Genomic DNA, 17368 nt, shown 5'->3' on the forward strand with positions numbered 1-17368 from the left:
AGATCAAAGGCAACATGAGAAAATATTATTTTACTGAAAGAGTAGTAGATCCTTGGAACAAACTTCCAGCAGACGTGGTTGGTAAATCCACAGTAACTGAATTTAAACATGCCTGGGATAAACATAGATCCATTGTAAGATAAAATACAGGAAATAGTATAAGGGCAGACTAGATGGACCATGAGGTCTTTTTCTGCCGTCAGACTTCTATGTTTCTATAGACACGATGCTGTGGCACAGATGATCCACTGGAACCTGTGCCAGAACTACCATCTACCAGTGGCAAAGAACTGGTGGGATCATAACCATGAAAAAGTGTTGCATGGACAGTTCTTGGAGAAGATTGAAGGCAAAGTGGATAAAGAAAAGACCTGATCATGGCTTACAAGTGGAACACTCAAAAAGGAGACAGAAGGACTAATACTGGCGGCACAAGAACAGGCCATTAGAACAAATGCTGTCAAAGCCAGAATTGAAAAATCAACAGACGATCCAAAGTGCAGACTCTGTAAAGAAACAGATGAAACAATCGATCACATACTCAGCTGCTGCAAAAAGATCGCACAGACTGACTACAGGCATAGACACGATGCTGTGGCACAGATGATCCACTGGAACTTGTGCCAGAACTACCAAAACCGAATAAAAACTGGAAGGATGCATAGAACAGAAAATGCTGCATGGCTGCAAATCAGGAGAAGGGCATTTTTCTGGGACTGAAAAGTTGAGGGGACCAAATAAACAAAACAGAAAACAAAACACACAGGTATAGTATATGTGGTACCTTGCTCCACAGTAGTATCTGTGAGAGGGATCTTGGAGTCCTTGTGGACAACCATTTGAATATGAGTCAGCAGTGTGCAACAGCTGCCGAATAAGCTAACACAGTTCTAGGCTGCATTAACAGAGGGATAGAATCAAGATCCCGTGAAGTGTTAATACCATTTTATAAGGCCTTGGTAATGCCACACTTGGAATACTACATTCAGTTTTGGTCACCATGATTGGCAGTTCTGTGTTAGCAAAAACTTCAGAAGAAAAGGATTTAGGGGTAGTGATTTCTGACAGTCTCAAATTGGGTGAACAGTCTGGTCGGGCGGTAGGAAAAGCAAGTAGGATGCTTGGCTGCATAGCTAGAGGTATAACAAGCAGGAAGAGGGAGATTATGATCCCGCTATCTAGAGCGCTGGTGAGACCACATTTGGAGTACTGTGTTCAGTTCTGGAGACCTCACCTACAAAAAGATATTGACAAAATTGAATGGGTCCAAAGACGGGCTACAAGAATGGTGGAAGGTCTTAAGCATAAAACGTATCAGGAAAGACTTAATGAACTCAATCTGTATAGTCTGGAGGACAGAAGGAAAAGGGGGGACATGATCGAAACATTTAAATATGTTAAAGGGTTAAATAAGGTCCAGGAGGGAAGTGTTTTTAATAGGAAAGTGAACACAAGAACAAGGGGACACAATCTGAAGTTAGTTGGGGGAAAAATCAAAAGCAACATGAGAAAATATTATTTTACTAAAAGAGTAGTAGATCCTTGGAACAAACTTCCAGCAGACGTGGTAGATAAATCCACACTAACTGAATTTAAACATGCCTGTGATAAACATATATCCATCCTAAGATAAAATACAGAAAATAGTATAAGGGCAGACTAGATGGACCATGAAGTCTTTTTCTGCCGTCAGACTTCTATGTTTCTATGTTTCTATGATACAAAAAAGGATATTGAGACTAGAAAAAGTGCAGAGAAAAGCAACAAAGATGATTATTTGTTTGCTTGTTTGTTTGATTGCCACCCTTCTCCAAGGACTCAAGGCGGTTTACAGCATATAAGATTATGATTTTAGATTTAGATTTTAGCCTCTAGATTAGGGGACTGGAGGCTAAAACATATGAAGAACCGTTGCAAGAACTGGACATGTCTGGTTTAATGAAAAGAAGGACCAGGGGAGACATGATAGCAGTCGTCCAATATCTCAGGGGTTGCCACAAAGAAGAAGGAGTCAACCTATTCTCCAAAGCATTCTGAGGGCAGAACAAGAAGCAATGGGTAGAAACTAATCAAGGAGAGAGGAAACTTAGAACTAAGGAGAAATTTCCTGACAGTTAGAACAATTGATCAGTGGAACAGTTTGCCTCCAGAAGTTGTGAACGCTCCAACAATGGAAGTTTTTAAGAAGATGTTGGATAACCATTTCTCTCAAGTAGTGTAGGACTTCCTGTCCAAGTAGGGAGTTGGACTAAAAGACCTCCAAGGTCCCTTCCAATTCTGTTATTATTCTGTTATTATTATTATAAATACATTCAGTCGACTTAGATTGAAAAATGCCAGTTTTTAAGAACAATGGAAAACTGGTTCCAGTGTTTACTTATTATTATTATTATTATTATTATTATTATTATTATTATTATTTATTAGATTTGTATGCCGCCCCTCTCCGAAGACTCGGGGCGGCTCACAACAATAATAAAAACAATATGGAGTACTGTGTTCAGTTCTGGAGACCTCACCTACAAAAAGACATTGACAAAATTGAACGGGCTACAAGACTGGTGGAAGGTCTTAAGTATAAAACGTATCAGGAAAGACTTCATGAACTCAATCTGTATAGTCTGGAGGACAGAAGGAAAAGGGGGGACATGATCGAAACATTTAAATATATTAAGGGGTTAAATAAGGTTCAGGAGGGAAGTGTTTTTAATAGGAAAGTGAACACAAGAACAAGGGGACACAGTCTGAGGTTAGTTGGGGGAAAGATCAAAGGCAACATGAGAAAATATTATTTTACTGAAAGAGTAGTAGATCCTTGGAACAAACTTCCAGCAGATGTGGTTGGTAAATCCACAGTAACTGAATTTAAACATGCCTGGGATAAACATATATCCATTGTAAAATAAAATACAGGAAATAGTATAAGGGCAGGCTAGATGGACCATGAGGTCTTTTTCTGCCATCAGTCTTCTATGTTTCTAATATTATAGTAGAACAAATCGAATATTAAAAAACATATAAAACCCTATCATTATTTTAAAAACCAAACAACACATTCATACCAAACATAAAACAAAATATAAAAGAGCCTGGCGATATAAGAAAGTCTTGAGTAGTTTACGAAAGATAGGGAGGGTGGGGGCAGTTCTAATCTCTGGGGGGGGAGTTGATTCCAGAGGGCCGGAACTTTTACCCCTAAAAGTAATTTAGGCAATTTGAAAGCAATTACTGAATTTGATGGGGATTTGATCTAAATTCTAATTCACTTAACCAGCTCACGTGAAGTGGAGTTTAAATGTTTAAAAAATATTTGGAAGAGTTTTTTGATCCCTCATCGTTTCAGCATTGTGATCGTTTGATCGAAAATCTTTTTTGTTTTTAATTAATTAATTTATTAATTGGATTTCTATGCCGCCCCTCTCCGAGGACTTTCCTTCCAGTTTTGAAGTGGATCCCAGACCTTTGTTTTAAAAAATTGTCCCCTTGGGGCAGGATGTTTGGCTCATAAGCTATTTTTTAAAGATCTGTTTTTTATGGATTTTTTTTTGGTAACAAAACCACATTTTATTTTTGTCTATTTCCTTGTGAAGCTGACATTTCACCAGAAATTCCCCACCCTCGTTATCTTCTCAATTTTCATGGAGTTTGGGATGCTCCTCAATTTTAATCTGAGTACAAGTGAATTTATCACATCTGCTCAGATCGGCAATAATTTTTCTTTCCAGGCCGCCTCCCCCTTTCCTTAAACTTTAGTCCAAATTGCTATACAGCTGGAGAACATAGGAACTTTTTACTAAAGGTCTGATGGAAGATTAGAAGCCAATGTATGACTTTATCCACTCTAACTTGAGCTGTTGTGTATGTGTGCGTGTGTGTGTATTCTATTTAGAAAAGCAGTTTATGCATTAATCCCAGTTCTACATTTTTCTCGCAATTACTGTATTGTTTCCATTGTATGTTTCCAATTAGCTCTCGTTCTGTAATGTGCTTTTATTTTTCTTCGACTATTTGTTTATTACATTTTTATCCTGCCCCTATCTCAAGACTTTGGACAATGGGCAGTACAAAACAAGATTTTTTAAAATTATAATTAATAAATGCATGTCTCATATTTCCAGTACATAAATAGTGCATATAAACAAAATGTATCAACAGCCCCAACCTGGCTCTTTTAACATCATTATTTTTCAAATCTCCAGCAAAACAAAATTGTTTTCACCAACATTTTAAAATAAAAATGGATGGGAATTTAAAGCAAGGAAGAGTACATTGGACAAGCAGATTATTATTATTATTATTATTATTATTATTATTATTATTATTATTATCATTATCATTATTATTTATTAGATTTGTATGCCGCCCCTCTCCGCAGACTCGGGGCGGCTCACAACAGTGATAAAAAACAATATATATTGACAAATCTAATAATTTAAAATCTAAAATACCGTGTTTCCCCGAAAGTAAGGCAGTGTCTTACTTTCTTTTTACCCCCAAAAGCCCCACTATGTCTTACTTTCGGGGTATGTCTTATATTGGAAAAAATAAGACCCACCTACCCGAACCTGCAACACCCGTGTCCGGTAAAAAGTAGTATTTTAAAAATTCTTCTTAAAAAATCTGGGTCTTCATTTTTACCCACCGGGGGGGGACAAAGAGCCCGAAGCACCCTCCCCCCCACACACAAACACACGGAGACACATCTGCATCCCCGCCTGCCCGCCCCGTCCGGGCCCTGCCATGACGTGGCAGCCGCGTCCGGTGCACACGTCGGCCTTGACACGTGTCCGCCCACCCGGCGTCTCCGAAGCTTACCGGTCTCTGGTGGGCGCCTTTCGGCAGGAGAAGCCTTCGCAGCGAGAGGAGAGGGGAGCCCTTCGCCTTCTGCTGCTGGCCGCCCCCTTTCGCCCAGCGCCGCTTCGGAAGGCCGGAACCCTCCCTCCCTCCCTCCACAGAAATGAAGCGAAGGAGCAGGTCGCGGAAGAAGGCAGCGAAAGCGCGCCCTTCTTCCCGCTTAAAAAAGGGAGGCAGCTAGATGAGAGGGAGGCGGCAATACCCCCGTGTTTCCCCGAAAGTAAGACATATGTCTTACTTTCGGAGTACGGCTTATATTAGCCGACCCCCCTGAAACCCCCCATATGTCTTACAATCGGGGGTGTCTTACTATCGGGGAAACAGGGTAGCAATTGTACATTTAAAAAATCTAAAAATAACGATTTTACCGACACTTGTAGAAAAGGAAGGGGTCTCAATCATTTATTCTCCACCTTTATTATTTTGATATTCATCTCCAGATTCTCTATCAAGTGCCTATTTCCCAAATCCTGTTTTTGCTATGATTTAAGGAATTAACGTCCCTTCTCTGAAGGAGGTCCCTCTAGCTTGGTAATTTTAAGACTTGCAGACTTCAACTCCCGGAATACTGGCTGGATAATTCTGGAAGTTGAAGTCCACAAGTCTTAAAGTTACCAAGTTTGAAGACCTCCACTCTAGTGGGATCAAGAAAAAGGGTCTTCTCTGTGGTGGCTCCCGTCCTTATGGAATATCATCTCTGTGGAGATACGATTGGACCCCATTTTGACATTCACTCGACTTTCCCAAGATCCTGAAGATCTGGTTTTGCCAGCAAGTCTGAGGACCTCATAGCGAAATGGAGCCCATAAGTGACTTCTTTTTTGGTTGCCATGGGGATAGGAATTTTATTGCTTTTTAATTTTTTTATATTGTTTTTAAAAAAATCTTCGTAAGCCCTTCAGAGTTACTGAGAGTGGGTTAGGTGGCATTATAAATGTTCTTAAATAAAATAAATTCTGTAAACTATACTGCATTGGCTCTGTCTAGCTCTCTATGATTAAGACACACTCTCTTGATTATTTTCCTAATATCTTCATTAAAAACTAAAAATAAATCCATCAGCCGTTTTAGGGTGCATGTCTTCAGTTTTTATCTCATTAATAATAACAATAACAACAACAAAAACAACAGCAATAATAATAATAATGTGTTTAAATAAAGAAGTGTTTTTAATAGGAAAGTGAACACAAGAACAGGGGGACACAATCTGAAGTTAGTTGGGGGAAAGATCAAAAGCAACATGAGAAAATATTATTTTACTGAAAGAGTAGTAGATCCTTGGAACAAACTTCCAGACGTGGTTGGTAAATCCACAGTAACTGAATTTAAACATGCCTGGGATAAACATAGATCCATCCTAAGATAAAATACAGGAAATAGTATAAGGGCAGACTAGATGGACCATGAGGTCTTTTTCTGCTGCCAGTCTTCTATGTTTCTATGTTTCTAATAATAATAATAATAATAATAATTATTATTATTATTATTATTATTATTACTATTTATTAGATTTGTATGCTGCCCCTCTCCAAAGACTCGGGGCAGCTCACAACATAGCAATAATACAATACATTACAAATCTAATAATAAAATTTTAAAAGTAAATTAAAAACATCCTTACAATAAAGCCCTACATGGCATTGGACCAGAATACTTCCGAGATCGCCTTCTGCCGCACAAATCCCAGCGGCCGATTAGGTCCCACAGAGTTGGCCTTCTCTGGGTCTCGTCGACTAAACAATGTCGTCTGGCGGGACCCAGGGGAAGAGCCTTCTCTATGGCGGCCCCGGCCCTCTGGAACCAACTCCCCCCAGAGATTAGGACTGCCCCCACCCTCCTCGCCTTTCGTAAGTTATTAAAAACTCATCTTTGCTGCCAGGCACGGGGAAATTAAACACACACCCCAATTGTCAAGGTTGGTGCATGGTTTGATTGGATTGTGTGATTATTTTATTTTATTATAAGGGTTTTAAATTGTATTTTAAAAATTAGATTTGTACACTATTTATGTTGTTGTGAGCCGCCCCGAGTCCTTGGAGAGGAGCAGCATACAAATCTAATAAATAATAATAATAATAATAATAATAATAATAATAATAATAATAATAATAAATTTATATTGACTGGTTCCTAATACGATTTGATTGCTTATTTGTACCTTACGATTCTTGATGAAATTTTCTTTTAAAACAAAGTTTCTTTGTCTTGAAATTTCTTTTCAAGGCAAACTCCTTCTGTGTCCAATCACACTTGGCCAATAAAGAATTCTATTCTATTCTATTCTATTCTGTTCTATTATTTTGTCCAATACACAATACATATAGAAGAGAATAGACATGAGATAATATACCGTATTTTTCGCTCTATAAGACGCACCTGCTGATAAGACGCACCTAGATTTTAGAGGAGGAAAATAGAAAAAAAAATATTGGCGGGGCTTGGTGGCGGGCAGGACGCGCGAGGGAGCGAGCGATCCGGCGTGTGATGGCGTTGGGGTGCGGAAAAACTGTTCTCGTGTCTAGTACTCTTGTTGTGCTGACCTCTATCGCTTATATATGGAAAGAAGAACAAACGTCCCACAGTCCTCCAACCCAACCAGCCGGCAGCTGAGTCGGGCTGCCTGGGAAGGCGAGCGGGGATGGGGACAGGGGGGGGGGGGAAATCGTCTGAACGCGGTTCCAAGTTGGGGGTTCGGGGGGGGGAGTGCTGGAAAGCCCCCAGGCCGGCTGCGATCTTTTAAAACAGCCACACCGCTTCCCAGCTGACTCCTGAAGCGCGGAAGTTCGCCTTTGGCTTTTGGCTTCAGGAGTCAGCTGGAAAGCGGCGCGGCTGTTTTAAAAGTGGCGCGGCTATTTTAAAAGATCGCAGCCGGCCTGGGGGGCTTCCCAGCACCCCCCCGAACCCGGGTTGGGGGTTCGGGGGGTGCTGGAAATGTCGGGGGCGCACGGGCGGTTGCGTGCGCTCCCTATCTCCCTGCTAGCCTTTGCGGGCGACAGTCCCCCTGACAGCGTTCGGATCCCCCCAGCAGAAGCCAAGGATCCCCAGAGTGGGGCGGCAGGGGAGGCGACCGCCTCTCCGCTCACCAAGTGCCGGGATGCCCCCTCTCTGCTCCAGCACCTCCCCCCCCCTCCCTGCCTGCATCTTCGCTTCATAAGACGGGGCTGATTTTTCATCCTACTTTGGGAGGAAAAAAACTGCGTCTTATGGAGCGAAAAATACGGTATATAAAGAAAAATATAAAATAAAGGAGAAGATATGTGAAAGGAAGAAAATATATATGATATATGAGATAAAGGAAAGATAATTGGACAGGGGACGAAAGGCACACTAGTGCACTTATGTACGCCCCTTACTGACCTCTTAGGAACCTAGAGAGGTCAATCGTGGATAGTCTAAGGGAGAAATGTTGGGGGTTAGGGGTTGACACTATTGAGTCTGGTAATGAGTTCCACGCTTCGACAACTCGATTGTTAAAGTCATATTTTTTACAGTCAAGTTTGTAGCGGTTAATATTAAGTTTGAATCTGTTGCGTGCTCTGGTGTTCTTGCGGTTGAAGCTGAAGTAGTCATTGACAGGTAGGACATTGCAGCATATGATCTTGTGGGCAATACTTAAAATCGTGTTTAAGGCGTCCTAGTTCTAAGCTTTCAAGACCCAGGATTGTAAGTCTAGTTTTGTAGGGAATTCTGTTTCGAGTGGAGGAGTGAAGGGCTCTTCTGGTGAAATATCTTTGGACGTTTTCAAGGGTGTTGATGTCTGAGATGTGGATGGGTCTGGCAAAAGTTTTGTAGGCTCTTGCGCTTTTCTTTTCTTGACCAGCCCTTCACATATAACCATTGTAGCATCTATACAGTCACGCGATCCAAATATGGGCACTTAAACCACGTCATCAATACTGGCATGTAGAAGCCCGCTACTGCTTGCTGCAGAATAAATTTCACACCCTGTTAAGGAGACTCACCTTCCATTCCGAACTGTCCTCAACTCGGTACTGGATCTGATATTTGGCTTGGAACAGAAAATCCTTAAGGGCGGGAGGCGCACTCCACCTCACGCTGAGCTGGTCCTCCAGGTCCCCCACTCTGCTCACGTGGACATCCGAGGGTGGATCGGTTGTGACTGTCACACAGGAAGAAAGGCATACTATTTTACTGAAAGAGTAGTAGATGCTTGGAACAAACTTCCAGCAGACGTGGTTGGTAAATTTATTTTATTTAATTTATTTATTTATTAGATTTGTATGCCGCCCCTTTCCGTAGACTCGGAATCCACAGTAACTGAATTTAAACATGCCTGGGATGAACATATATCCATCCTAAGATAAGATACAGGAAATAGTATAAGGGCAGACTAGATGGACCATGAGGACTTTTTCTGCCGTCAGTCTTCTATGTTTCTACTGTATGTTTCTAATGTGGATCCCCTCCTTTCAACAATCATGATCACCTTCTATTAATGATCCCATAATCCCTTGCAGGGGTGGAGCCTGGTCAACTAAATGGAGCTGAGTGGTTACTGGCTGGATGCCCTTCCGGTCGCCAATACGGAATTATATTCAGCAGATATATTCTCAATAGAGAAATATCTGCCTCTATCTAGGATCGAACTCATAGACTCCTCATTGTGAGGAGAGAGCGCCACCTCTAGGCCACTTCACCACCCTGCATGCACAGAAGGGGTTTTTTTGCAAGCCACGGCGACCGGATAATCGGTCGTCATTGCCAGTTCAGTGACTAGTGCCAAATTTCCACTACTGGTTCTAAAGAACTAGTCTGGACTGGCAGTAACCCACCTCTGCTATGGTTGTAAGTTGAGGAATATATATCATTGTATAATAATAATAATAATAATAATAATAATAATGATAATGATAATGATAATGATGATGATAATAATAATAATAATAATAATTATTATTATTATTATTATCATTATCAATAAGTTGTTGTTGTTGTTGTTGTTATTATTATTATTATTCCACTGTTAGACCCCCTGCAATTTGCATACCGAGCAAATAGATCAACAGATGATGCTGTTAATATGGCTCTACACTACATCCTTCAACATCTTGAATCTCCAATGACCTACGCCAGGGTCCTCTTTGTGGACTTCAGTTCAGCATTCAATACCATTGTACCGGACATTCTCTTAACCAAACTAAATCAGCTAGCGGTACCTGAACACACTTGTAAGTGGATCACAAGCTTCCTAACAGACAGGAAGCAGCAGGTGAAGCTAGGAAAAATCACATCAGATATATGTACAATTAGCACAGGTGTCCCCCAAGGCTGTGTACTCTCACCACTTCTCTTCTCTCTATACACTAATGACTGCATCTCATACGATCCATCTGTTAAACTACTGAAGTTTGCAGATGATACAACAGTGATCGGACTCATTCGAGACAATGATGAATCCGCATACAGACGGGAAGTTGAACAACTATCCTTGTGGTGTGACCAGAACAATCTAGAACTGAACACACTCAAAACTGTAGAAATGGTGGTAGACTTTAAGAGAAACTCTTCCACCCTTCCACCTCTCACAATACTAGACAACACAGTATCAACAGTAGAGACCTTCAAATTTCTAGGTTCTATCATATCTCAAGACCTAAAATGGTCACCTAACATCAAAAACATCATAAAAAAAGCACAACAAAGAATGTTCTTTCTGCGCCAGCTCAGGAAGCTCAAACTGCCCAAGGAGCTGCTGATTCAGTTCTACAGAGGAATCATTGAGTCTGTCATCTGCACCTCTATAACTGTCTGGTTTGGTGCTGCAACCCAACAGAACCGACACAGACTTCAGAGGAGAATCAGAACTGCAGAAAAAACAATTGCTGCCAATCTGCCTTCCATTGAGGACCTGTATACTGCACGAGTCAAAAAGAGGGCGGGTAAAATATTTACTGACCCCTCGCATCCTGGACACAAATTGTTTCAACTCCTACCCTCAAAACGTCGCTACAGAGTACTGCACACCAAGACAACTAGAAACAAGAACATTTTTTTTCTGAACGCCATCACTCTACTAAACAAATAATTCCCTCAAAACTGTCAGACTTTCTACTAAATCTGCACTTCTATTCTACTAGTTTTTCTCATCATTCCTATCACCCACTTCCTCCCATGTTGACTGTATGACTGTAACTTGTTGCTTATATCCTAAGATTTTTATTAATATTGCTTCTTCATTGCTTATTTGACCCCTATGACAATCATTAAGTGTTGTATCACATGATTCTTGACAAATGTATATTTTATTTTATGTACGCTGAGAGCATATGCACCAAGACAAATTCCTTGTGTGTCCAATCACACTTGGCCAATAAAAAAAATTCTATTCTATTCTATTCTATTATTATTATTATTATTATTATTATTATTATTATTATTATTATTATTATATTTGTATGCCGCCCCTCTCCGAAAAATCGTGCTGTGAAAATATTTACAGACCCCTCACATCCTGGACACAAACTATTTCAACTCCTACCCTCAAAACGACACTGTGGAGCTCTGCACACCAAGACAATTAGACACAAGGACAGTTTTCCCCCCCAAACACCATCGTTCGTATTGGCAGTTCTGTGTTACGGTAGCAAAAACTTCAGAAGAGAAGAATTTAGGGGTAGTGATTTCTGACAGTCTCAAAACGGGTGAGCAGTGTGGTCGGGCGGTAGGAAAAGCAAGTAGGATGCTTGGCTGCACAGCTAGAGGTATAACAAGCAGGAAGAGGGAGATTATGATCCCGCTATATGGAATGCTGGTGAGACCACATTTGGAATCCTGTGTTCAGTTCAGGAGACCTCACCTAAAAAAAGATATTGACAAAATTGAACCGGGTCCAAAGACGGGCTACAAGAATGGTGGAAGGTCTTAAGCATAAAACGTATCAGGAAAGACTTCATGAACTCAATCTGTATAGTCTGGAGGACGGAAGGGAAAGGGGGGACATGATCGAAACATTTAACTATGTCAAAGGGTTAAATAAGCTCCAGGAGGGAAGTGTTTTTAATAGGAAAGTGAACACAAGAACAAGGGGACACAATCTGAAGTTAGTTGGGGGAAAGATCAGAAGCAACATGAGAAAATATTATTTCACTGAAAGAGTAGTAGATCCTTGGAACAAACTTCCAGCAGACGTGGTTGGTAAATCCACAGTAAATGAATTTAAACATGCCTGGGATAAACATATATCCACCCTAAGATAAAATACAGGAAATAGTATAAGGGCAGACTAGATGGACCATGAGGTCTTTTTCTGCCGTCAATGTTTCTAAGTTTCTATGTTCTGCTAAACAAATAAATCCCTCACCACTGTCCAACTATTCACTAAAGCTGCATTACTTACTCTTACTCTTACTATTAGTCTTCTCATCATTCCCATCACCCATCTCCTCCCACTTATTTATTAATTGGACTGTATGCCCCCACCCCTCTCAGTGGACCCGAGGCGGTTCACAACATATAAAAAAACCCCAATATACAATAACACATCTGAAATCCAGTTAATATAAATAACTAATCTAAAACCATTCTAAAAAGATTAAAACATTAAAAATCTTTCATTTAGATTCAAACCACAAACATACCACACATTCTTTGGCCATTGGCTAGTGACTTTGTTGCTTGTATCTTTACAATTTATATTGACAAGTTTCAAATATGATTTGATTGCTTATTTGTACCCGGACTATCGTTAAGTGTTCTACCTTATGATTCTTGACAAACTTTTCTTTTATGTATGCTGAGATCATCTGCACCAAGAGAAATTCCTTGTGTGTCCAATCACACTTGGCCAATAAAGAATTCTGTTCTGTTCTATTCTATTCTATTCTACTGTACTCTATTCTGTTGTACTCTATTCTATTCCATTCTATTCTATTCTACTGTTATACTCTGTTCTACTCCTATTTTATTCTATTCCATTCCATTCCGAGTCTTCGGAGAGGGGTGGCATACAAGTCTAATGAATTATTATTTGTTGTGGTTGGCTCTGGCCCAGCTCCTGCCCCAGGAAATGGGGAGGTAGATGCAGGGGAAAATTCACCATGTCACAGGCCTGTGTTATTGCCGACAGAATCAGTTCAGAGTTTAGTTTCCTCGGACGAAGAAGGTGGGAGTGACTTGAAAGAGGGGGGCTTGGCACACAGCCCAGGCAGTCAATCTCCCTTATCTTCCCTTGATTCAGATGATGACGTTTTGGACCCATGCAAGCGCAGAATTATGCATAGAAGAGACCAAGTAAGAACATATTACAGGAAATAAGGGAGGCCACCTGTGTTTGGGTGGGGCTCCAGTAATTAGGGCTGCTGCTATAAATAGCAGCATGTGGGTTTGGCCGTTGTGGAAGAATATCTGATCGGAGTTCGTCAGGAATCCTGTGTCTTCTGGACTTTGTTGCTTTTTCACGCCTTTGAAACCAAAGCAGAGCAAGGCGTGTGTGTGTCTCACTTTGTTGGAAGAAGAAGGGGTGTGAAGTTTCTTCACAGCTGCTAGCTAAGTACTTAATGACTGCTTAAGGGAAATTGTACAGACTACTTGGTTGTTTTGGGAAGAGTGCTCTTTGCAATACAAAGAGTGCTTTGTTTATTTTGAATTTTGTGATAAAGAACATTGTTTTGAATTTTCAAACGTGTGTGTGTCTGAAATGTGTACCCTTGAATTTTCGGGAGGCTCCTATCAGAGAGCCCGGCAGAACAATTATTATTATTATTATTATTATTATTATTATTATTATTATTATTATTATTATGTCAATACAACACAGCAAACGAGATCACTATGCTGGATTTCGTATTTCATCACCAGCCGGGCGCTTCCCAAACACCTAGGACTGTGTGATGTAGCAGCGAATTATGTTTGCCGATCCCAGTAAAGCGGCCTTTTGCAATTGACAGATGGAGATTTTGTCAATTCCGATGGTTTTCAAATGTCCACTGAGATCCTTTGGCACTGCGCCCAGCGTGCCAAGTACCACTGGGATCACTTTCACTGGCTTATGCCAGAGACGTTGCAGCTCGATTTTTAGATCTTCGTATTTCACTAATTTCTCTAGCTGCTTCTCCTCAATTCTGCTGTCTCCTGGGATTGCGATGTCGATGATCCATACTTTCTTTTTCTCCACAATCAGGATGTCTGGTGTGTTATGCTTCAGAATTCAGTCAGTCTGAAGTCGAAAGTCCCACAGTAGTTTTGCTTGCTCATTTTTGACCACTTTTTCGGGCTTATGATCCCACCAGTTCTTTGCCACTGGGAAATGGTAGTTCCGGCACAAGTTCCAGTGGATCATCTGTGCCACAGCATCATGTCTATGCTTGTAGTCAGTCTGTGCAATCTTTTTACAGCAGCTGAGTACGTGATCGATTGTTTCATCTGTTTCTTTACAGAATCTGCACTTTGGATCATCTGTTGATTTTTCAATTCTGGCTTTTGTTCTAATGGCCTGTTCTTGTGCTGTCAGTATTAGTCCTTCTGTCTCCTTTTTGAGTGTTCCACTTGTAAGCCATGACCAGGTCTTTTCCTTATCCACTTTGCCTTCAATCTTCCCCAAGAACTGTCCATGCAATGCTTTGTTCCGCCAACTGTATTATTATTATTATTATTATTATTATTATTATTATTATTATTATTATTATTATTATTATACTGTTCTGTTCTATACTCTATTCTGTCCCAATGCGGGCAGGTTGAAAAGGAAATGGTTAAGAAACAGCAAATATATGTCTGGAACGGAGCAAAATACCTCACAGGGAAAAAAAGAAGAAAGACCCTAATTAGATTACCAGCAATTCCATTCACATATAACCTATTTCCTGCTCACGGCTTCCTTCCTGAGATGTCACAGATCTGTTTCTCGGTATGCCTGAACTATTGATGTAGTATTTCATCATATTCTCTACTGCAGGCAGGAGACACAACATTTTACAAATTAACTATTAACAAATTAGGGTGCAGCTAAGAAACGAGTCCAGTATATCCCTGTGCGAAGTCACAACATACAAGGGTCGCCCAGAAAGTAATGCACCACTTTTTTTCCCCTCAGCCTATAGCAATGGAATGAATGCCAAACTTTTAGATATACATTATTTGAATTGTCAGGAGGAGTGCGTGTATAAATTTTGCATTTCTTCAAATAGATCGCGTAGCAGTGTTTCGAAACGGCATCAGTAAGTGACGTACGTTACAAGCAGTGTGTCGTCATTGAATTTCTCACTGCAGAGAAAGAAACTGTTGGGAACATTCACAAATGCTTGTGTACAGTTTATGGAGAATCTGCAGTCGACAGAAGTACGGTTAGTCGCGGAAGACATTTTGAGGATGACGAAAGGGATGAAGAGGTGATTCACACAGTAGCAGAAATGGCTTCATAGAAACATAGAAGACTGACGGCAGAAAAAGACCTCATGATCCATCTAGTCTGCCCTTATACTATTTTTTGTATTTTATCTTAGGATGGATCTATGTTTATCCCAGACATGTTTAGATTAGATTTATTGGATTTATATGCCGCCCCTCTCCGCAGACTCGGGGCGGCTCACAACAATAGTAAAAAACAGTACATAGTGACAAATCCAATACCCACCAATCCAATTACAATTTTAAGTTAAGAAATTCATAAAGCAATCCCAATATATATAAAAAACAAGCACACAACCAATCAAACGGCAAAACAACATGGGCAAGGGGGAGATGTTTTAGTTCCCCCATGCCTGACGGCAGAGGTGGGTTTTAAGGAGTTTACGAAAGGCAGGGAGGGTGGGGGCAATCCTAATCTCAGGGGGGAGCTGGTTCCAGAGGGTCGGAGCCACCACAGAGAAGGCTCTTCCCTTGGGTCCCGCCAGACGACATTGTTTAGTCGACGGGACCCGAAGAAGGCCGACTCTATGGGACCTAACCGGTCGCTGGGTTTCGTGCGGCAGAAGGCAGTCCCGAAGGTATTCTGGTCCAGTGCCATGAAGGGCTTTATAGGTCATAACCAACACTTTGAATTGTGACCGGAAACTGATCGGCAACCAATGCAGACTACGCAGTGTTGGAGTAATATGGACATACTTAGAGAAGCCCATAATTGCTCTCGCAACTGCATTCTGCACGATCTGAAGTTTCTGAACACTTTTCAAAGGTATCCCCATGTAGAGAGCGTTACAGTAGTCGAGCCTCGAGGTGATGAGGGCATGAGTGACTGTGAGTAATGACTCCCGGTCCAAATAGGGCCGCAACTGGCGCACCAGGCGAACCTGGGCAAACGTCCCCCTCGCCACAGCTGAAAGGTGTTTCTCTAATGTGAGCTATGGATCGAGGAGGACGCCCAAGTTGCAAGTTTAAATTCAGTTACTGTGGATTTACCAACCACCTCTGCTGGAAGTTTGTTCCAAGGATCTACTACTCTTTCAGTAAAATAATATTTTCTCATGTTGCTTTTGATCTTTCCCCCAACTAACTTCAGATTGTGTCCCCTTGTTCTTGTGTTCACTTTCCTATTAAAAACACTTCCCTCCTGGACCTTATTTAACCCTTTGACATATTTAAATGTTTCGATCATGTCCCCCCTTTCCCTTCTGTCCTCCAGACCAGTGTTTTTCAACCAGTGTGCCGTGGCACACTAGTGTGCCGCGAGACATGGTCAGGTGTGCCGCGAAGAAGGAAGCTCAGGTTCTGGCCTCGCAACTTTTTGCTGAGAGAGAGAGAGAGAAAGAAAGCAAGAGAGAGAGAAAGCAAGAGAGAGAGAATGAGAGAGAAAAAGAGAGTGAGGAGAGAGAGAAAGCAAGAGAGAGAAAGCAAGAGTGAGATAGAAAGAAAGAGAGAGAAAGAAAGCAAGAGAGAAAGAAAGCAAGAGAGAGAGAGAAAAGGAGAGGAAGGGAGAGAGAGAGGGAAATGAGCAAAAGGGGAGGAAAAAAAGAGAAATGAGAAAATGATTGAGGCAGAGAATGAGAGGAAAGAGAGAGAAACAAAAGAGAGAGAGAGAAGTGACTCTTGATTTAAAGCATATGATAAAAAGCACCCAAAGAATAAGAGAGAAAACCCCCCCAGCCCTCATCTGTTTTTGGAAATGGTTCAAGAGTGTGTATACACACACACACACACAAGGGTGGGGAGGAGACAGGGATGGAAAAAGAGAGGAGAGTGTCTTAGGGTGTCATTTTGTGTCATTTTGGTTGGTGGTGTGCCCCAGGATTTTGTAAATGTAAAAAATGTGCCGTGGTTCAAAAAAGGTTGAAAATCTCTGCTCCAGACTATACAGATTGAGTTCATGAAGTCTTTCCTGATACGTTTTATGCTTAAGACCTTCCACCATTCTTGTAGACCGTCTTTGGACCCGTTCAATTTTATCAATATCTTTTTGTAGGTGAGGTCTCCAGAACTGAACACAGTATTCCAAATGTGGTCTCACCAGCGCTCTATACAGCGGGATCACAATCTCCCTCTTTCTGCTTGTTATACCTCTAGCTATGCAGCCAAGCATCCTACTTGCTTTCCCTGCCGTCCGACCACACTGCTCGCCCAT

The 17368-nt window shown here is 41.2% G+C and overlaps 1 protein-coding gene across 2 annotated transcripts in view; it reads right to left on the reverse strand.

Annotated features, from left to right (window-relative positions):
* CRLF1 (cytokine receptor like factor 1) overlaps positions 1–17368 on the reverse strand; it is a 92957-nt gene that overhangs the window by 15455 nt on the left and 60134 nt on the right. For both annotated transcript variants that reach the window (XM_070745432.1, XM_070745442.1), the window contains exon 5: positions 8817–8974. In XM_070745432.1, coding sequence (XP_070601533.1) covers positions 8817–8974 — 158 coding nt within the window. The remainder of the gene's footprint in view (positions 1–8816; positions 8975–17368) is intronic.

This window comes from Erythrolamprus reginae, chromosome 1 (assembly GCF_031021105.1).
Source record: "Erythrolamprus reginae isolate rEryReg1 chromosome 1, rEryReg1.hap1, whole genome shotgun sequence".
In the NCBI taxonomy this organism is placed as follows: domain Eukaryota; kingdom Metazoa; phylum Chordata; class Lepidosauria; order Squamata; family Dipsadidae; genus Erythrolamprus; species Erythrolamprus reginae.